The 23,437-nt window shown below is 34.4% G+C and overlaps 1 protein-coding gene across 1 annotated transcript; it reads left to right on the forward strand.

Annotated features, from left to right (window-relative positions):
- Positions 1–164: 164 nt before the first annotated feature.
- LOC146145067 (uncharacterized) lies at positions 165–20,979 on the forward strand. The gene is made up of 6 exons (XM_083390475.1): positions 165–387; positions 2,000–2,108; positions 2,190–2,291; positions 2,354–2,475; positions 2,544–2,669; positions 20,867–20,979. The coding sequence occupies exons 1-6, from the start codon at positions 165–167 to the stop codon at positions 20,977–20,979; spliced, it is 795 nt and encodes a 264-aa protein (XP_083246601.1).
- The last annotated feature ends 2,458 nt before the right edge of the window (positions 20,980–23,437 follow it).

A 23,437-nucleotide genomic window follows, 5' to 3' on the forward strand; every position in this document is an offset into this window, starting at 1 on the left:
CCCCTTATATTGGCTTGCTGCCCCCCAAAGTCATAAAAATACTCACAATGCCCCACCCTGTAACTCTTTACATCACATCTTTCAATCTGATTGCATGAAGCCTACCAACAAAATTTCTAATGATTTTCTTAGATTTTTGACAGCTTATAGTTGAGTATGGTACAATGTCAAACCATTGCTGCATACCAGGATGTGAAAGTAAACGGCCAGACCCACTATACTCGGTGCCTGCTAAAAGGTTTTGTTCAGTAGAGAGAAGAGAATGGGCTGAACAACTGGAATGTATTATACTCTCCCTGAGAGCTGATATTGGCATAAAACAGCTCTATAAAAAAGATTCCGTTAAGATATGCGGAAAACATTTTTCAGATAAGGATTTTGTTCAAAGTAAGTGTATTATTTTCCAAAAGTTGTAAATATTGTAAGTTTAAAAGAAATGCTGTAGTATTTATAAAATACAATATTAAACTAAATTTAGTAAAACCAACATACTAGTACGAGCGAAATGTCAGCTAATAATATTATCGGAAAATGATATATCAGTCTATCTTTGAGTATTAGTTTACTTGTTTGCATCATCACTTTTTAAAATTTGTACACATGTTGTAATGCTTTTGCATTTGTACATTAGTTGTAGATCATTGTTTTTATGTTTTATACATTTCAGCAAAAAAACGAAAGTTTCTTCAAACTGGGGCAATGCCAACTAAGAATATGCCAAGTAAATATATTGTAAAGCTATCAGAGCGAAAAGCACCTAAAGATCGAGATATACCAGAAAGATTTCGCTTTAAGTCACTACAATCATTTTCCAATGCAGCTAAAGTGTTTGTTAAAAAATGTAACAGTTGGAAAATCAAGTCACAGTCAGAAACACAGTTATACTTAGTAAAGGATTCCAAATATGATCAAGAAGAATTTTCTATTTTTGTTAATGAAGGATTAAGTGTTGAGATTCATCATTTTGGATGGCCAGGTGTTCAACAAATTGCCAAACTAGCTACAGAAAAAAGAAGTTTTAATGAGTTAAATGTAGAGGAATTCAGCAGCAGTTTACAAGAACGGACACCAGAATGGCCCAGCATATATTAACCATAGGAAGTAAACCTTTTGAGAAACAGGAGTACCCAAAAGTAGTTGAGTATGCCACAAGGTAAAAACAAGTGTAACTTGACTAGCAAATTGACCCTTATAGTTATGAAGAGAAAACAATTTAGTTAGTTATCCTTACAAGATTTAGATCATTTTTAATGGCATAATTATTGCTATTTGCAGAGCAATATATTTTGTGATACAATATATTTATTGTGAAATTTGTTTGTAAAATGCATAAATCTAAAGTCACAATTTATTTCTCATCCAGGTCTGTAGATTGTACTATTTTTTGGACATCTTCAAATCAATGTGAAAAATGCCAAATTTTATCCACCAATATTTTGAAAAGAGAGGTAGAACGAGAGTGCTATCACAACAGTGTTTCATCAAAACCATTGCAGAAAATTTGCCTGCATCGATCATTGGATGAAAGAATTAAGCAAACAATAATAAAAAAAGATGAAAGGTAGTTTTCTCCAGTTACACTTATACATTAAAAGTGGTTAAATATATATATTTATTAGAATTCTTATGCTGAAATGTCAAGTTGATGATCTTTTAAAAAATCATGACAGCATAATGGTTTTAGCAGAAGATGAAGGAAAAGACATTGAAAGCTGTTTTCATGAAGGTTTATTGCTTTAGTAAAATTCCTGTACAACTATATTTATTCATAAAATGTTTCAGTGGTTCATACTGATATTATTACGTACCACTTAAATGTTTGACAAATGCCGATATTAATACTTTGCATCGAATATCTGATCTAATCGAATATTGTTGGATAAGCGTAGTTTGTATAATAGGCACACTGATTACTATATAAACTGTTGCTGTCAGGTATAATAAAAAAAACATTCTTTTAGCAGTTAGATATAGTACTGTATAGCTTTGTATTTTTAAGCACAACAAAATGGAGACTTAGACAAGTTCCATGAGATGTTTTGGTCTCAACAGTTAGAGTTGAATAAGAGAGAAAGAAAGGGCCACCGCTTCCATTCTGATTTAATCAAGTTAGTATTCAAATAACTTTTCTTTATACATCTAATATAGGCTTATAATTCCCAATTTTGAATAAAATTATATTGTATCAGATACTGTTTACAACTCTATGCAAATGGCCCCAAAGCGTACAAGATGTTGCAGGAAACTGGCTTATTGTTGCTTCCTTCACAACGTACTCTTAGGCGCTACAGGTATTTTTATACACCATAGCTTACAAAAGAATTGTTGCGATACATAAAATAATGCATTACAGAAACGCATCAAGGCCTAACATCGGTTTTGATGAAATTCTTTTAAAATCTATATATAAAGAGGGGTGTATTGATTGCCATAGTCACCAAGTTATGATCGTTTTAGATGAAATGAAAGTTAGAGGTATATATATATTGTTTTATTGTTTATTGCCTGTGTCAAATATACTTAATTGTATTTTTTTGTTTTAGAGGAACTTGTGTTTCAGTCTTCAACCAACAAGTTTATTGGGTTTGTTGATTTGGCAGAGAACAGGATAACCTCACAGGGTGATAAACAAACATTGGCTACTAATGCTTTAGGAATCTATGTTAAAGGTATCACCACAATTTTTCCCCTGTTTATGATTAGATTGAAACAGGCCTACTGTTATAAACCTATAAATATTCGATTAACTGGTTTGCATTCTCCTAATTAAATTTTGTTTTGTAGGCGTCACAAACTCATCAATTTCTTTTATGATGGGACATTTTGCAACAACTGTTACTTGTGGAGGTGACCTGGTCTCAATTATAATGAAGGCCATTAGTCGTTTATATTTTCTTTCCAATCTGTGGTGCATCGCGCTGATAGGTATATAGAGTTGTATTCAATTACAAAAAAAAGAAGTGAAGTAACTTATAAGTGTAGGTTGCGAATATTTTAGTGGACCCTTAATGAACTTATGTATAAAAAAAATCAATATTTGTTTTTCTAAATTATATAATTATGACAAGATTAAACAGTTTGGTTATACTTGAAAAAAGGGGATGGATGTTCAAGGAATCGCCAAATGTTCCAAATACTAAGTGGAACGAACAAAGAAAACATATCCAACCAAGCTCCACACCCACTTGATCCCACAAAGTAATAATAAACTGTAAAATGCATAAACAAAAAAACAATAATAAATGCTAAATAAGAAATTTTGTTACATGCTTTCAAAAACATTTTTTTATTGTCACCATTCAAATAATTTTATTTGTTTAGGGAACTTTACTTTATCAGTGATCCTTCCCATTTGATAAAAACGACCCGCAACAACCTTATTAGCAGCAAACCTTGCGGAACAAAGTATTTGTGGAACGGTGAGGACATGACATGGAGCGTAATATCCGATCTTTATCATGACGCAAGCTCAACAGGACCTGAATCACTAGCAAAATTAAACAAGTTAACGATAAGACACATTTATCCTAATACTTTTGACAAAATGAAAGTCAAGTTTGCCTCGCAAATTTTATCAAATTCTGTTTCTGATGCTGTCAAAATTAAGGGTTCTCCCATATTTGCCAGGTTTTTGAAAATTATGAACGACTTTTTTGACATTTGTAATTCGTCACGAGGACAGCATAACCCATTAAAAGAACCCTTTTACCAATCTGATGACGCAAGGCTTATTTGGCTGGAAGGTCCCTTCGTTAACTTTTTTAATAAATGGCAAGAAAATGTCGAGGTTCGGCGCAACAAAAAAAAAAATGGGGAGGCGTTTACTTCAGCGGAACAGAAAAAGATGCTGCTTTCAAAGGCCACTCACCAGGGCATAATTTTAACGGCTCGTTCTCTGGTAGCGGTCACAAGATCGCTATTGGCAGCTGGCGCCGATTACGTAATTTTAAAACGACTGTCCCAAGATGTACTTGAGGCATTTTTTGGCCAGGTTCGTGAATCAGGGGGGTACAGTAGGAATCCTAACATAAGTGAATTTGGCCAAAGAATGCACACTATTAATTTTAATCGATCTCTGAAGCGTAGTTTTAATGGCAGTGTCATTTGTGAGTAACTTTAATTGTTTTAATCTGCGTTTACTTTGCTTTCTTGATATTTTAAACGCACGTTGGACAGTTGTGCAAAATAAACCACTCTGTATCAGTAAAAAAAAGACGTTTTCAACATATTCACGTAAATCATCCGTTAGTGGAGTGTGTAGCAGTGAGGCACCTGTATAGCTACTTGCTGATTTCGAGGCTTCCTCCCAGTAGTACTGTAGTTATTTTGTGCTAAGAGAAGTTTCATAAACCGCTGAAACTGCCTCAACCGGGGCTGCGTTTTACGTGGTCTTACCCGAGTCCCGAGTCCGACTCCGCAGCCCTGGCCTCAACAGCACCATGTTTTTTTCATTCATGGATTGCAAGGCCACGAAAATTACGAAAGGATCTCGAGCACAAACTACATGGTTTCCTTTACGGACTCTTCTATTGTTTCTATTTCTATCATTACTTCATCTATTGCTTGATAGATATCTTTTAGATCTACGTTCGCTCCAAAATAAGTATCATCTACTTCCATATTATTTATGCCTTATTAAATACCCTACAGTTTATTCCTATACTTTTTAAAAAAAATAATTTTGTAAAAAAACTTTTTAATAATTTTGTGTAAATGTTATTTTATGCTTCCAAATTTTCAAATTAAATTATTAGCCATGTTCCCACCTGAACTACAGTCAACAAAGGCCATTGTCGTTTTGTTGTTGATTCTTTTCAAACTTAAGTGAAGCGTGAAACGGCAGAAACAAAAAAACGAGAGAGTTGTCAAAAACAATGAAAGAGAGAGGGAGAAAAAGAAAAAGGCATCATGGTTATATAGTATCATTGCTTTAACATAGATTTCGAGAAAGACAAAAGAAGTCCATAGCTAGAATAACAGGTATTTTGTATGTAAAATTGTTTTTAAAAAACTTAAGGTATGTCATTCTGCTTATTGGTCTGCAGTTAGACTATGAATTTGAGTAAGCCTACTGCATAGTAAGGAATCAAATTGGGCTGTAGACGGTTAGAAACTTGTAGGCCACACTGTAAATTGTAAACGTGGGATTTTCACCTACATACTGTGGGTGGAGTTATATTACAACCCTATTAGTGGATTGCTGTAAATCCACCAAATTTAGTTGAAATAGGAGTCTGAAATTTGACTTACACGCTATTTACATTTTAATTAGTTTCTCCTAAATTTATTTCATTTTACCTTTATCTTAATCGATAAGAACTTTATTTCTTTTATTTAAAATGGTTTTAATTTTACAGAAAGAAAACTACAACTATCATTACTAATTTCTGAAAATTTGGACCATTTCCAGTTTTCTAAACAAGATGGACTTTGTCTGGTCAACAAAATCAAAGATCAAATAGTCAGGGTTCCTTTCTGTAAGGATTGCTTTGTGGTCAAATGACTACATCTTGTCAACTTGCATATCACTCCAAAATGTATATGAGTAAGTTGTCGAATACCCCAAAGCTTTAGTTATCTGAGCAATATTAAACTATATTTTCATACCCGATTACCATATACCGCAACTTTGTTGGAATTTGTTAGATATGGAAGCTAGATTTTTTCTTTGACTACGGCTTTAGTGAATGTGAATTAAGGGTCTCATACACTGGCTTACTGCAAAAACCAACTATGTAATGAATTAAAGGTACATGCCATAAAATGCCACAATATTTCAATCTTACTCCAAAGGCTTATATTGTATCTGAGGTATTTGTAATTGTGTCCTGTAATACTAGACAACGCTCAAAAGATGTAGTTTTTTATCACTGTGCCGAACTTCTAGGTTGTTTTGTTGTTACGGAATTAGTTTATACTCTTATGTGTAGATGTTAATATGTATGAAATTTTTATACTATTTTATTTTTGTTGCTTTTTACTTGATTGCTAAGTTAGCAATTTTGTAATGAGGGCAGATTTTGTATGCTGAAAATAAATACCACTACAAATTATTGGCACAAATTTGCTCTTTTGATTATATTTTTGTCTGGAAAATCTTTTGGATACCTGGATTTATTTTAATCGTTTTGAATACTTGCTTACTATTGTCGTTTTTCAATTATACCCTGGTAAGTGGTAACAAGTATACTTGAATTTGAGTAAGCCTACTGCGTAGTAAGGAATCAAATTGGGCTGTAGACGGTTAGAAACTTGTAGGCCACACTGTAAATTCATATTTTATTCATATTTATTTATTTATATGCCAATTGCCAACGTATACAATTGATGCTGTCATTGGTCATTGCCCAACATTCTTCTTGCCTACACTTTGTCAATTTTTCACGTCATTTATGTGCGAAAAAGTCGTTTTATGATGTTTCTATTGGTATGGTATGTAAGGACTCCAGCCATACGACCAAACAAGGCCAACGTCAGAATGAAACACAATTCGGAATAAAGCTGCAATAGACTAATACCTTTTGGTATTAGTACTGTCTAAATCGGAATAAGTCCTAAATCTCTCGGAATAAGACCTAAAAGGTCATATTCAGGCCTAAACAACACTTTAACTAACCCGGTACATCACTAACTACCCTAAAAACTTAAACACTAACCCATGTTCTAACTCCACCTATTACCCACCAATAATTCCGAACAGGACCAAAAATCCGGTGCCAAAACACCGGCGCCTTGACGACGCCGGTCAGACTAGGGCGTCCAAACGTAGTCACCAAAACGGCCGATGCCAGACCTTCCCATACCCTCCCGGCTCGGACGAATTTATGCCTTTTTCCGATCAATTTAGGCCTTATTCCGACAGATTTAGGTCTTATTCAGACGATTTTGATATTATGCTGTACTGGATATTACTGCGTATTTGGCTTTATATATTTTTCTTTAGGTATTGTTGCTTTTTAGGTCTTATTGTGTGTTCCCGTATGTAATAACATCGTATCAAATTAAGTACCCTGTATTTGGTTGTCGCACTCTGTAAATCTGCTGCCATACAGCATACACGAATGTGCACGACTTGTGCACACGTTGCCCGCGTTGCTATTTCGCTATAGCGTGCTTAAGGCGCAGTAATTATTGGTTTACGTTGGAATGATGATTGCATTCTGCGTCCTATATAACCGTGTGTGTTTTTCGATCTTTCATACTACATTACTTCTATGCCCATGAGCCCATGACCTTCTACGAATACAACACTTTTGTACTTTTGTCAATGAAAGACTGACTGTTCTAGTAGTATTTTTTTTGTCTTTGGTTTTTACATATTTCTTCCTAATGTAAAGTATTAACCGCATTTGAGAGTCCAACCTCTACTTTTGGTAGTATGTAATGTTTGTGGCGTGGAAAACCAGTGATCCAGCTATTAATGCTACATTGCTAAGAGTAAAATCGTAAAAATGGATGACTTCTGGTGCCACCTTGCGGAATCCTTGAACATGTTTTAACAGCAAAACCTGTTTAACCACGTTTTTATGTTTAAAGATTATAACTAAACAACCAATTGACCTTTCAACGAACTTACTACGTGCTACACCGCCGTTTTTTATGAGGAAAAGGCAAAACACGAATTACTTAGTTTTAGCGTTTAAACGTAGGCTATGATAAATTTGAGAATTTTTTAGATTTTACGAGGTAGGTCCATTGCTTAATCCACTTTTTGTAACCTAATTTTATTTAAGTCCCTTGAAGTTCAACTCGATGCTAGCTTGCTGAGCACGAAATTCACATTAGCGTGATTTTAACTTATAAAAAGATAAGTAACTGTATCCTAAAGAGAAACTTGGCAATTTTGTCCGTCTCAAACCGAGGATATAGCTAATTTGCGATAATGTTTTGTGATAAGTTCGCCTGTTAAAACAAAATAAAGAAGATATTTATTGAAACTCGTACAGAAACTTTTATTAAACAGTTTTTAACACAGTTTGGTCGAACAGGATCTTTAAAATTGCTTTGGACTGATATTGCATTCAGAAATAAACTTTCAACCAGAAAAGTCAAGAGCTTTGATTCCCTGCTTTTCGGGAAATTCACGCAAGACAACTATAAAGCTTCACATATATCTCGATCATTAAATAAATGAGTCAATCGTGATAGGTATAACTCGATCGTGAAATAAATGATTCGATCTTAAAATCTAAATCTCAATCGTGAAATACATAAGTCGACCTCGATAGGTATACCTCGCTTATGAAATAAATGAGTCGATCGACCTTGAAATATGAATCTCGATCGTGAAATAAATATAGGTCGATCTCGATAGGTATATCTCCATCGTGAAATAATATTCAATCTCGATAGGTAAAGCCTACCTAGATCGTGAAATAAATTTGTCGACCTCGATGTAGGTATATCTCGATTATGAAATAAATGAGTCGACCTTGAAATCGTAATCTCGATTGTGAAATAAATGAGTCGACCTTGAAATCTAAATCTCGATCGTGAAACAATATTCAATCTCGATAGGTAAATAAGTCGATCTCGGTAGGTATACCTCGCTTATGAAATAAATCAGTTGGCCTTGAAATCTAAACCTCGATCGTGAAATAAATAGGTCGTCCTTGAAACCTAAATCTCGATTGTGAAACAATATTCAATCTCGATAGGTAAATAAGTCGATCTTGATAGATATACCTCGCTTATGAAATAAATCAGTCGGCCTTGAAATCTAAATCTCAATCGTGAAATAATATTCAATCTCGATAGGTAAAGCCTACCCCGATCGTGAAATAAATAAGTCGACCTCGATAGGTATACCTCGCTTATGAAATAAATGAGTCGACCTTGAAATCTAAATCTCAATCGTGAAATAATATTCAATCTCGATAGGTAAAGCCTACCTCGACGTGAAATAAATAAGTCGACCTTAAAATCTAAACCTCGATCGTGAAATAATATTCAATCTCGTTAGGTAAAGCCTACCTACCTCGATCGTGAAATAAACGAGTAGATCTCGATCGTGAAATAATTGAGTCGATCTTAAAATCTAAATCTCAATCGTGAAATAATATTCAATCTCGATAGGTAAAGCCTACCTCGATCGTGAAATAAATAAGTCGACCTCGATAGGTATACCTCGCTTATGAAATAAATGAGTCGACCTTGAAATCTAAATCTCTGGAGATAGAAATATGTGGTAGGTATTAAGCGGATTATGTGAACACTTTTGGCAAACAAATATGTAACAGGTATAGATCTTTTTTAGACCGTAACACGTGAAACTGCGTATGTTTCGTTTCGATATTTAACTAGATAACATTGAGAACACAGTACTACTAAAACAAAACAAAAATATGTTAAAAAGAAAAAATTGTGTGAAAGCGACAGAATAACGTATACAACGTAATAAAATAAACACATCGCACAAAAATCAGTGTGACATTATGAAAAATACATCAGACTAGTAACTTCTGTTCAATAAATTCTACACCTAATAATATCGAGTGCGACATAATCCGATCAGAATATATTTTAAATCGCAGCTGTAACAACTAAACTAGCTGGGACAGGGAACGGGACGATTAGCAGTGTATTTTGGTCGCTGAACTATTTGTCGTCAAGTAGGGTTAAGGTAAATAAGGGTTAAGAATGCGATAAGATACGAGTTTGAAGTGTTTTTTTCGTTTGTTGAGGGTCACAGAACAAAATAAATTACATTTATTAAAAAAAACACCTATAAAATTATATTTTTATGCGACGTCAAAAAACAGGGATCGTGCTGAAGCCAACTGAACTCGTGTGCAAATGTGCTAAAATCAAGGCTACATACTTCTACGTCAAACCCTGTGGTTAAGAACCACCGCTCTACGTTTTATTTAGAGCGGAACAAGCCACCTGGCCACACAATTTTTTCAAAACACAAAAAATTCTATTCAATATGTTTTTCAATTCGAAAAAAAAAAAAAAATTAAGTAATTTGGCATAACTTTTACAAAATGCTTTAATTTCCACGTCTAGGGGTGTATCACGGGATACTTTTTATCCCAATACCAGTACCTAATTTTGAAAAAAAGATCTCGATCTGAACGGATACCAAAAGACGTCATTATTTTGCTAAACAAACAAATTATCAAATGTTCAAAGGCAATTTTCTATTATTAACCTATACTGTTTTAAAAGAAATGACCTTTTAAAATAGAAAAACTATTTCTATATTAATTTTGAAATGCATTAGCATCGACCAACCTACAAATATACCAATTGCTATATGGTATTGCCTCAAGCCAATATAATCAGACACCATTTCCCACTGGCACTAGCCATTGACCAAATAAAAATATATAATAAAAAGATTTCCAAAAGAGATAATTTCTGCATTTTTTTAATATTTAAAATAGGTCGGGGGTATGGCTTAAATTTCACCTGTAAGGGAGTTCATGCGTGACATTCTGTAAAAAAAGTTTTTATGTCCTTTCCCAGAGTAAGTTTTCATGAATGATTGATGAAGCTGATAAAAGTTGCTGATATTGCGACTGTAATGATCATCAAAGCATTAAGCAAGCAAATTGCCACATTTGTAGATCTTTGAAACAGTTGACACTTTTCTATAAAACAAAGTTGGGCGCTGGTCTAGAATCCTACCACAACGTTGAAATAAATATTAAGCAATGCATAATATGTGGGTTAGGGTGTCGGTTAGTGTTTGGGTGTGGGTAGGTCAAGTAATATTGTTTAACACTATTACTGGACTCACCCAAACCCAAACGCTAACCGACACCCTAACCCAAATAATGTTCGTTATGGTAGGATTCTAGACGAGCGCCCAAAGTTGTAGTTTTCTGACTATTAAATTTAAACTATATTAATTAATGCATAGGTGACCAAGAAAATAGAAATGTAAGAGTCATTCGCTCCATATTAGTGTTTCTCAACCTATGTATCGTGCCTGAATTGGGTCACAATTTGATTTGGTTTGGTTGCCTTCACAAGTTAGACTAAAATTGCAAATAGCACAAAGCAAGGTTTCTTTAAAATTTGAGAATACTTTGGAGAAAATACAACACACGGCCCACATTGGTGGAATTCAACTTCATTTATGCTATTTGTCTTATGTTTTGTTCAATTTCAGTAAAGATAATTCGTTCGCCAAAACTTTGCTGTTGTATTTACATTTATTATTCGGGTTGATGCAAAAAAATGTTTAAAAAACACTACTCTATTATAATCTACCTTGAACTGGCATATTGTTTAAAAAAAACATGTTGTGCAAATAGTATTTAAAGTTTTTGTTTATAAATCAGTAAATTTTAGACCCCACCATGCAAAACAAATATATGGGGAAAAAATTAACTTTACTAAAAGTCAAGCAGTTTTAATATCAAAATATTACTTGTTAGGATAAATAAAATGCTCAAAAAACTTTTTGTTGGTCTGATCTGATTTTGTTCCAAAACAAAGTCATGTATATAATACTATCAACAGGTTAATACATATTGTTTTCTCTGAAATGTAATAATATTTTTTTACATATAATGTGAATTACAAAAATTACACAGGAATAGTCTCCAATAATAAAAAAAAAATTTATAGGAGTTTAACTAAACCACCTTTCTTCACTTATAAATATCATAAAACTGAAGTTTTATTTATCATATTGACAACCAGCTTAAAACAGGCTTACTAAACTAAACTAAATGCTGGCTGGGTTTTAAGTTTAAAATAAAATGCATATATACTATGTCCTGTATAAAATCAAAGCTTTAAAAAAAAACAAGTTGCATAGTGCAACTACCTAAGAAGTTGAAGTGCTATATTCAGAAGTAGTCAAAAGTAAGAGCTTTTTGATTGCTATACGCCATACCTTATACTAATCCACTTAATGGTGACAAATAAGATTGATCTGGAGCAGTGGAGCATATACTTACAATTTTGTTTACTGTATAATAAATGTATAATGACATGGGCTGGCGGCTATTCATCAATGATTAGTGGAAAAATATATATAATGCAGGAGAGTTGTTTATTTATGACAAGTAAGTAGTTTTTAAAAACAAACAAACTTCGACATAATATCTTCCAAGTTACTATTTACAACATAAATGGAGATTTTCATCAAGGTTTTTCACATGGATTTATGGGCTAAAAAATGTTAAGTTAAATTGGTTATCAAGAGGGCGATTATACTTTGACTTGTCAAAAAAAGTAAAAATTTTGTCAAAATTTACATGCTAGATTAAAATTATTTTAAGTAAAGATTTTATCCTAAAAAATCAGTTCTGAATTATATTTAATGACATTTTGACTGTATTATATATATCTGATTAGAGCAATATTACGGAATATGCGAGCCGGCAGAATTAACCACCCAGATCTAGTTTATCGCATAAGGTTTGAAATTTTTCCCTCATGATTTGCAGTTATCCCGTTTACTATTTCGATAATATGCTAGGTAATTTTCTGCAATTATTTTACCTTGTATTTTAACTGTTTACACAACATTTTTCTAAAAACAACAGCGGTTTGTTTTTCTTTGGCAGTTGTTTTTTCTTTTTTAAATGATAAAAATATCAACTATAAGCATTTTTTAACTAGTTTTGATAAATCCGAAAAATAACAAATTTGTCTTTAACCGGTAGTAAATAAACATCAAAAACATGTGATTGACGACGCCGAAACAATTTTGCAGTACTTCAAACCACAATGTGTTGTTTAAATCAATATGTATTTCTAATAGGTCAAAATTTTCAAGCCAAAATTTCAATTTTTTACATTAAAATTTCTCATTTTTTCGTCAAAAAATATTAGCCCTAGATATCAGTGGTTTAAAAACTAAAATTTTGAGAAACGCCATGGTCCATGGTGAGATCACACTCAAAGATAGGGTGAGCAATGTTAGGAAAGCCTTGCAGCTAGAATTGCTAATGCTAAGGTTAGAAGCACGATTAGAATGGGGGCATGGGTGGGGTTATTGACAGTGGTTGGAATCAAATCATAACATATGGTTATCTTATTAGCAGTATAGAATATTGGCAAGGAATTTGCAAAAAAATAAAAAAACTGAAACAAGTTCATAAAAAATGCAGCCTGAACTTGGTTTTGCATTTTATAGTTATTTATCTCTAATTTGGACAATTATATTGAACAGTATTTGCCGTTTTTTCGCTTGATATGTGCAATTATCCCATGTCCTATTTCAATAAATAGGTCTGTGTTAATTTTTTGCAAATATTTTTACCTTTTATTTCAACTGTTCACACAACATTTTTTTAATAAACAAGCGACTTGTTTTTCTTTGAGATTTTTATAGTTGTTCATCTTTATCAAAATGACAAAAATATCAACTAATCATTTGCATGAGTTTCGCATAAAATCGAAAAATAACTGATTTGTTGTCCACCGGTATAGTCAGTAAAACATCTAAAACAAGTGGTTGTCGTCACCAAGATACTAATGCAGTTCTTCAAACAACAATATGTTGTTCAAATCAATGTATTGATATAGATCAAAATTTTGTGAAATAAAAATATTTTTTGGTTAAAATTTGTCAAAATTTTAATTTTTAAGGTTAAAATTTAACATTTAAAAAAAATAACCGCCCTAGTAATAAAGAATAGGTTTGTTTTTAGAGTGGTTGTATGGCTTTGTATTGTAATGTTACAGCACAATACATTGAAAACACATGTGGTTGTAGATAATAAAATACAAGTCTTCGCTAAAATCTTAAGAACCCAGATTTCAAACATTGGATATCGGTAGGGATGTTTGATTCTTCATATATCATTATAATACTTAAATCAAAGCGCATGCAGAAGGTATCATTGTGAAAGTTTTTTTAATATATTTTCAACATAGTTCTACATATAACATTCTACTACTGATACAGGATATTTTATATACTCAATAATGCCACCATTACTTCAAGCAAAATAGTTTCCCAGGTTCCCGAACTATCCAGCGACCATATAACAGTTTTAGCATAATTTATAGCTAATTGCATTTAAATGTTGGTAAGTTATAACGCATGTGAGAGTCAATTACAAGCAGTGATGCATTTTACATACTAGGCTACTATTTACGCATCTTTACAATAGAATATTGTCCTGCATTAAAGTTGCGGGGTATGCCAGGTTCAACATTCAAATATTTGGAATTGTGTGTAAATATGAATCAGTAATTTGAAAACCTTATTTTTTTTTAAAAGTGAGTTATTGTAGATTTTGAATTGTACATAAAACCATGGTTGCACACCTAAAAGTTTGGCTCTGCACACACCAAGTCTCAGCAAAAAGTGTCATGAAATGGAGACCGACAGTCACAGGTGTGTATGGATGACACTCTCTTGAGGCCCATTTACACTACAGCTGCACTGGGCATAAAAAGTCGCTCAAAAATGTAATGGTTTTCTATAGCTGCACTGGGAATAATTTTAGCAAAGCGTGAAAATCTCTCCAAAGCGTATTTTTTCCCAGCGGCACGAGGCTTGAGTTTAGCAAAGCGTGAAACGTTTGCCATATAGAATTTAAATGCAAGTTACGCTTTGCTCAGTGCAGCTGGAGTGTAAACGGGCATTTACATTCAATATTTTTAGTCTTGGGTTTTGTTTCCTATATTTGGATATATAATTAACAAGAAACCTCCTAATTGTACAGAAACAAACTTTATGGTGTCAAGGTGTGCAATTAAGGGTTGACGCACAAAGAGTTCAAAGCAGGGGTGCCACTCTATTTCAATTTTCCCTACGCTATGGCGGGTTGATCTAGGGACTCTATTGACGTAAGTAGGCTAAAAAACAAAATAGGAAGAGGCAATTAGCCTGGCAACCTGTTGCCGTACTTCAAATTTTTTTAATTTTCTATTTTTAGAAAAATGAGCGGGTCCCCAAAGTTCGAAATTTAAAGTTCGGTAAACGGCTAGTGCAGGGGTGGGCAAACTGACGCTTTCCGGCATGTTTTTCGTGCCTCTTCTAGTTGAATCATAAAATTCCAACACATTTTAAAGGTTACAGAGAGTAGGCTACCGTTTATAAACTTTTCTCTCTTTTTCTTTTCTTTATTTAGTCCAGAATTTAGTTTATGACGTAACACTAAACATATAGTCCGAAGAGTTAGTTAATCAAAAGACTGATTTAAATAAATATTGTGCGTTTTATTATTTTGCTATTACCGTGATTGTTGATTATTACCGTTTTGTTTTGTTATATTACAATTCTGTTATTATATGCTGCTAACCTTGCATTATTTACCATTTTGGATTGAAATAATTTTGAGGCTTTCTGGTACTTGTATTTTCTTCAAATGACTCCCTTACGTTGAATATATTTGCCCACCCCTGGGCTAGTGCCTTCTTCTGCACAATATTATCTCGTTGTGGTAGCCCGAAGTTTTCCCATACGTTTATTGAACTTAAAAATTCGCACTACCGTACTGTAACTGGATCTGCAAAATTACATACAATTCATTGCTAAAGCCGTTTACAGTACGTCATAAACGAAGTTAAAATTTGCACTACTGTAAACAACTTTAGCAATAAATCGTGAGGCAATTTTGCAGATCCGGTTACAGTAGTGCGAAGTTCGGTAAACAGGTGAGCCGGGCAAATAGCCTGTTTCAACAAATAGGAAATAGACAAAACCAGTAAAAATGATGCGGAATGACGAAAATTTGCTACGACATTTAGATAGGAGTAAATTTATACAAAAAAACATGAAGCCCATAAACAATCTCAGCACGCCAAGTTGAAACGGGGTTCCAGTTGGGCTGGATTATATTCTCTAATTGTTGTTATGGCGCTTAGTGTTTGGTTGTGGATGGATGTGTTAAATTTCAAGTTCAATAATATTGCTTAACCTAACCGAACCCAAACGCTAACCCGCGCACCCTAACCCAAATAATATGCCTTGTGGTAGGAATTCAGACGGGCGTCACCGTTGCTATTTAAAAAGGGTAAAAACGCATAACATTATTAACCTGTATGATGCAATTTTAAATAAGTCGTCCTAAAAAATGGGAAAATCTTAAATTTAAAACAAATAACAAGTTGTATACTTTAATAGTAGGCCTACTTGGTAAATAACTTCATTGTAAGTGTCTGATCCCCATAATTTTCTTTTTACCAAAATACCCTACTTTAGGCGAAAATACCCTACCGTAGGGTAATATCCCTACGAGTGGCAGCCTTGGTTCAAAAGACATGTTTTAAAAACTTAAACCATGTAATCATGACTGTGTCACAATTTTCAAAAGGGATTATTTATATATATTGGTATACAATCTTGAAACAAATCATAATAAAGAATATTAAACTCCCAAGCCCGCGTAGGTTAACAAAAAAAAACTGGGCCTTAAATTAAGCTTGAATAATAATTGCATGATTCACAATAGAAGAGTGGTTATAATTTAAAATCTTATTTTTGGTGCTTCTCTAGAATTCTACCACATTTTCGTCAGGGATTTGCATTTCTATACATTAATTGGGCTAGGAGTAAAAGTTAGCATTTGGGTGGGTCAAATATAGTTGTCAAATTGGCACTGGTCTAGAAACCTGCCAAATCAACGCACAATATTTGAGTTAGTGGGTAAAGTAGAGGTAGGATTCTAGACCAGCACCATAAATTTATTCTCGAATAATTGTTTCTTTCTTGTAATTTCAATTTTACAACTTTTTTCAGTGTTGCAAAAAAATTGGGCACTGGTCCAGAATCCTACTACATTCCATCCGGAAGTTATATTGCTAACATTATTTGGGTTAGGGTGAGAGTTAGCGTTTGGGTGGGTCAAGTTGCCTAAGTATCATTATTATACTTATTCTTACATATATATGCCTTTCTTGCAACCAAAATATTTTTAAGACAATGCTAATATTTTTTAATTTATCAAAAAAAATAAAAATTTTAGAATTACTGATGAATTACGCATCAAAATCGCGCGAAGCGCGAATAATCTTTGGATTTACGTTCTTAAAATTGGTATATAAACAAAGTTTGGAGGCCTCATGAGCCCGTGGTTTTACTTCATTTAATGTTCCAAATAAATTCGGCCAACTTAGGAGAGAAAACTTACTGTTCTAATGTTAACAAACCGTCGAACACAGCTGGTAAAATTAGGACAACTTATCGGTTTTTATCCGAATATTAGGCCATCTGGCAACCCTGTGCACAACCCTAGCATTTATCACTTTTTGTGATATGCGTCGCTGATTTACACTTACCTAATCGATCGGGCGAGATTATATCCTGGGATACAAAATTATAATTTCACCGAAGTCAAAACGGGCTTTTTTTCGTAAGTTCACCGATGTGCTTCGGTGACTGTTGACGAAGCGGGTGAAATTTTAGATAAAAAATACTGCGTGCAATCAGTTCTGCATCAATGGTTATTATAAATCATTGCATTTATTTACAATGGGGGCGCCGGCTTAGAAGTAAACTGTTAATTAAGTTTCCAAATGTAACTCTAATGGGATGGTTTCCACCACTAGGGGTCGCGCGGATCGACTCAGATGAAGTCGTAAATTTTTACAATGGCGCCGGTGCGGAGTGTGGCACTATTTGTTCGATATTTCAGTCAGTAAGGCCGTTTGGGGCATTTTGACCAGTTTAACTGTTAAGTTTACCCCTGTAGTTACTATCACAGCTTTTTTTATTTTTATCGCCAAGGCAAGTATGGGAATATATATTGCTATTTCAAGTCATCAAACCGGCCTGGCAAAAAATGTTTGTAATTTGCGCAGTATTGAAATCCCCGATTCGAAGACTGGATTGTTATTTAAGTTAGTTTAAGATTTTAGCTTGACAAATTCAAAACAACACTCACGAAAAATTTGGTTTCAAAGGTGACTGTGGCTTTGCCAGTTTTTTGGGCAGCTTTAGCTAAGTTAGTAGTGCTCTGTACTGCATTGAACTAACATGCATTTTATATTCATAAACTTTTACTATTAATGTTGTTTCTAATTTTCTTAAGTTAGTAAGAATTTTATGCAATCTTCTAGAATTTTCTCTCTGGATTACCAAGCAACATATGATTGCAATAAAAGTCAAGTAAACGCTGCTTTCTAAGTGATTCAATATCAGGTAAAAGTTTATTATTTTGTTTTTCTCGCTGACGAAATAAAATTAATTACCTGGTTATAATTATGCACTTTTTATTAAGTTGTTGGAATTTTTATCTGTGCTTGATTTAGTTTATAATCTATAATGCAAAATGGTGGAATAACACTTGTTCAGTTGCTATACTGTTGTATTTGTAACATATAATCATTTTCTTATAAAAAATATTTATCAACAGAGAGATCTGAAAAAGGAATTTCAACGAGAAAAGTTTTAAACATGTCTGCATTGAAAAAAAAACACTTTTAATCATGATGTCGTATGATAAGATCACACCTAATAGAATATTAACTCCTGAATAAACTCCTTGCATATTAATCTTATTGCTTTTGTTGTGGTATCAACGTTAAGTGCCAAAATAATAAAATTGAATTGAATAAGTCAACAGTTGTGCTTGTTTTATTAAACTTCATAATAGGCACTTATTTTTGTATGATACAAAATGAAATTATACAGTTGATTTAATAAATGCTGTGAATGAAATTGTTGCTTTGCAAACCTGAAATAAGCAAAAACAATCAGTAAAATAATATTTTGGAGCTGTGGCTATTATTTGCCAAAGATATGAAGATTCACTGTATTAGTTTCTACTTGTTTGTAACATTGGGAACTGTGGTTCCACAAAACATAGGTTTCTTTGTCAAGATGGAAGATTTAAGTCTGGTAGCTAACGTTCAGTCAAAGGCACAAGCTTGCATGATATTGTCTACTCTAGGCTCTGCCTAATTACTTTTTTAAAACCACATGTAAGAAAATAAATCCAGAGTAATATTAAGATAACATTTATCAAAGTACACCTTTTGCAAAATAATGCAACATTACAAATAATTAGTTGTTTAAAAAGATGTGGGTGAGTGGTATTTTACCAAGATGTGAGATATCTTGAAAGGTGTTATTAAAATGTGTTACTTAATGTTAGGTTTTTAAATTAAGTACAAGAATAATTTTCAGGAAAATGTAGAATGCCGTTTAGATTACTATAAAGAAGATACATTTTAAATTAAAAATGACTGTGAAAAAGTGTGAATGAAATGACTTGCAAAATGCAAAGCTAAAAAAAGCAATAATGTACTACAGAAAACTACAATATTTCCTATGAAAATGCGTGCTTCAGCTTTGTTCGCAACTAGCTAGCCTTAAATATTGTAATTATATTTTATTCACAAGTTGAAGTTGTAGCAAATGCTTTATGGTTTTAACCTCTACCGTATTTTAAGTACAAAATTTCAAGTTGCAACAGTCCATGTTTAAGTGCTTCTCGTTAGGAGAATTTAAATAAATTACAAGTAAAAACTAATTATTTACATTAATTAAAGTTAACTCAAAACGAATAATTAGCTTTACGAAAGATTCTACAAAAACAAAGCGTTAAAAAACATAATTAAAAACCACTGATAACGATTGTATAAGATAGGCGTTCGCGACTGTTCATCTGACTCACGCAACGCCTCTAGTGGTGGTAACCATCCCATTGTGTCTAATGTGTTTTGTTTTTTTCGTTTACTTTTTCTTTTTCCTTGTAAAAATGCTTAGCCGTCACCTGGGGTCTACGGACGTTTTTTGTTGTTGTTTGCATATAGGCCTATATACCGTTGTTCCGAAAGAATTATAAATCTATCTATCTATCTATATGTAAATAAACTGTAATAATAAAGATTGAAATTTATAGAATAGGATTGTAAAATTGTATTTGTTTTTGACGATTGCTTTGCAGCTTCCAAAAATAACTTATCAGCGTTACAGCAGTATTTCGGATATTTTGATATTACACAAAACCCTGGTTGATTTTTTCTTAAAATAACTGCAACCAATCTGTTATCACTTCAAAGCCAAGAGGGGAAAGCTGAATCTCTCTAGAAAAAACACGAGATACAAAACTGATGGTTGTTTCCGGTGTTGGCTTTATTAGTTGTTGTAATTTCACTTATTCGGGAACATTAAGCAGTTCGGCTATAACCTCACTTGTCAGTTCAATACTTGACAAGTTAAATATTTTAAACTGACACAATAAACCTAGATAGAATTAGAAAAGTTCGTGCATTACCTGAAACGCTGAATAATATACGCAAAAACGCGCAAAATAATACGGAGATTAACAGACGACAGAAATACTGTCTGTAATTGCCGCCGAAGCCCGTTTTTTAACAAATCGTGTCAGTGTTACTCATGCTTGACGTTATCCAGTGATCCTTCTTTGTAATTAGTATCCTATGGTTTAACGTAGAGTGCCCTTCAACAGCCCCGAAAAGAGTACTGTGGGCCGTGACGAAAAAAGTTTGCCTACCAACGCACACTACAGTTCATGTAAAAGACGACACGAGATGGTAACCGGCACATTATAAAATGTCCTCGAGAAAATCCAAATTGAACTGAAGGGCAAGTTTAAGACCGAAGTGAAGTGCCACAAGAATTTGAACGCTTTTTTCTTGAGTGACACCCATCTCCCAGAATGGCGTATGACGAGGAAATTCTTCCCGAGAATTTACAAGAGATTCTTGGAGCTAAAATGCAATTCTAATGCAAGGGACTCAATGGCATTGGGCGAAATATTTGTACATTTATAAGATTGTGGGTGTTGTGGCTATTTCATCCACTTACTTGTTCGAAAATGTTTTTTCTACTCTCGTGAACATAAAGACAAAATCTAGAAACAAATTGTTAAAAGGTTACCTAGATTATATTCTATGAAACATTCACACATATGTGTGTTAATAACTGAGATCTAGCCCTTCGAAGCTGCTTTTTGACCAACGACTACGGCTTACGTTTAAGTATTCCACTACTCTTTGGGTTGCGACATTTCTCCAATCGGCAGCGAAGTCCTTTGTCATGCAACCGTTGGAAAACTTGACGAAGATGTTCCTCTGCACACGACTAAAAGATAAGGTCATCCATTATTTCCTGAAAATATCCTGAAGCGGAGTGTATACCGAAAGGTAAAATATTTTGCAGAAGAACTCCACGATGTGTGCTAAGAGCCAACCTTTTTCAGCTTTCTGGTCCGAGACGTATCTGATTGTGCGCATCAGCCAAGTCGATTTTCATGAATGCATATCCACCTTGCAACTTGCGTAACAAATCTTCTGAAAGCGGCAAAGGGTGGCGGGTTTTACCGTCACCGAATAGTCACCACAGGCGTAGTCGTTGAACTTCGCTGGAGTCCAGATACCTTTAGTGATGCCAACATTATATATGCTTGTCCCACGTCTTGCTGAAGAGCAAACGGAACTGAGCGAGCTTAAAAAAACACAAGTCTTCGTCACGGATTTGAATTGTACATCTAATTCAAAGTCCTTTAGACAAAACCTAACTCTTCTTTAAACAGGTCCGGAAATTGACTGCAAAGTTTCCGGCAGTCCGTTTGCAACTGAATATATCAGGTTAATAAGTATCGACAGATAAAGCACGTACGGTAAATATCAATTTGTCCACTGATATTAAGCGACTGAATAGCATTTCTTCCAAAGGTTTGGTAAGCCCTGAAGTCAACATGCTCCACGACCGACCGAATTATGTTGCTACGTGAGTTTTGTGAAAAAAGATGGGTTTGTTACGCTGCCCTACATACCAAAACTAACCGGTGTGTTAAGATGTATGTTGGGAGACTTCGGTATAGCGGTTGGTGTGCAACCTGCCACGAAAGCTTCGGAGTCACCCCAAAGACCCCATCAGTTCCTTTGACAAACGAGGTGTGGTATGTTCAATCCCCTGTGCGGATTGTAATTTGGTCTATATCGGCGAGACCGGATGGTCATTCAAGACTCGCCGAAAAGAACACCAAAGGGACGTGGCAAATAACGACGCAAAGAAGTCTGCACTCTCATACCATGCTGTTTCCCGAAGCCACGAAATTGTCAATAATAGCACGTGAATCAAACTACAGGAAAAGATTATTTGTGGAATCGTGGAACATCCATAAGAAGGGTAACACCATGAACGTCAAAACTGACGTGTTCTGCATGCTACAAGCACCTGCTGAAGGACTAGAGGCAGTCGCTAATTATTTTCTTATCGTTTCGTTGCTCGCGTTTATTTCTGTTTTTTTCCTTTTTTTGCTTTCCATTTATTGTACGAGCGTTTAGTGTCATTCACCCTGACGAAGGCGGCCGAAACGTTGGTTAACAATTACAATTACCAGAGGAGCTGTTTTTGATTTATATTACCATGCCTGGTGGCAACAGTTTATATATTGAATTTAAAGGTCTATGCGTTCTTTCAATAATAAGGAAGTACGTTGCCAATAGACACACTCGATTACGAGGCACATGGTGCACCTGCATTTTATCTCTTGTCTCGCTCTTTGCAATTTAAATCGCCTGACAATTCGCCAAGTGGAAGGAAGATTATGAGGGAATGCGTGTTAGCGTTTTTAAAACTACGTATTGACCAGTCTCGCCGAAGAAGCCCAATGCAACTTTCGATCTGAAAAGGTTTTAGCATCAAGACCATCTTGAGCGGCTTCTAATCCATATAGACGTAGGGGTTCAATCACTGTACAATCGCTCAATTACTGATTGTAAAAAGCGTTTACCATCAATGAGCTCCAAGTGTGATGGACGAAATACAAATGGGTTATGAACTTGTCGGATTATCAACCAACTGAAAATGAAACCAAAGTTTTGGAATTTGAACTTTGCCACTGCCCCACGGTTTGTTCCGAAAGAGAAAAACAATGCTGCAGTCGAAAAAGGTATTTGGCAGCAATCTGCGCACCATAAGACAATCATTCAAGGAATACTTGCAAACTGCCTCCGCACTTATAGGAACCTCAGTAAACAACGAGCACCAAGCAATCAGAAGTCTAAGGTCTAATGAAAACATCTTGATTTTACCCGCAGACAAAGGTAACTGTAGTAACTGTACCGTAATCATGAACAACCAAGATTACGAGAGAAAAATGTTTAACTTATTGCAGGATCCGTCAACATACAAGCACCTACCTCGTCGTGACCCAACACGAAAGTCGGAACGCATCCTTAATAAGTTTGTTGCTACTTTGCACACGGAGAGGCGGTGTATTTCAGAAGCATAGCACGGACGGTTCTGCGCCACGCATGTATGGCTTACCTAAAATACACAAAGAAGGCATCCCATTCAGGCCTATTGTTTCGTTCGTTTGTACGCCAACCTATCTAATTTGGCGAAATACATAGCGAAAGTCATCTCTCCGCTAGTGGGAAACACAGAGTGGACTGTTCTGAACTCGTCAAATTTTGTTAAATTGTTGGTCACTTTTCACTAGTGTACCAGTGGAATTGGCAATGGATATTGCGTCATCCAGAATTTTGGCCGACTACAGCCTCAAAGACAGGACGCCATGGCTCCCGGCGGATGTTGTGACTG

The sequence above is a fragment of the Ascidiella aspersa genome, chromosome 5 (assembly GCF_963924565.1).
Source record: "Ascidiella aspersa chromosome 5, kaAscAspe10.2, whole genome shotgun sequence".
In the NCBI taxonomy this organism is placed as follows: domain Eukaryota; kingdom Metazoa; phylum Chordata; class Ascidiacea; order Phlebobranchia; family Ascidiidae; genus Ascidiella; species Ascidiella aspersa.

Excerpts from the sequence above, each read along its gene's own strand:
- LOC146145067 (XM_083390475.1), top strand. The coding sequence starts at position 165 with ATGTCAAACCATTGCTGCATACCAGGATGTGAAAGTAAACGGCCAGAC. Across the intron at positions 388-1,999 it reads AGATAAGGATTTTGTTCAAA|CACAACAAAATGGAGACTTA; the intron begins GTAAGTGTATTA and ends TGTATTTTTAAG. Across the intron at positions 2,292-2,353 it reads CGTACTCTTAGGCGCTACAG|AAACGCATCAAGGCCTAACA; the intron begins GTATTTTTATAC and ends AATGCATTACAG.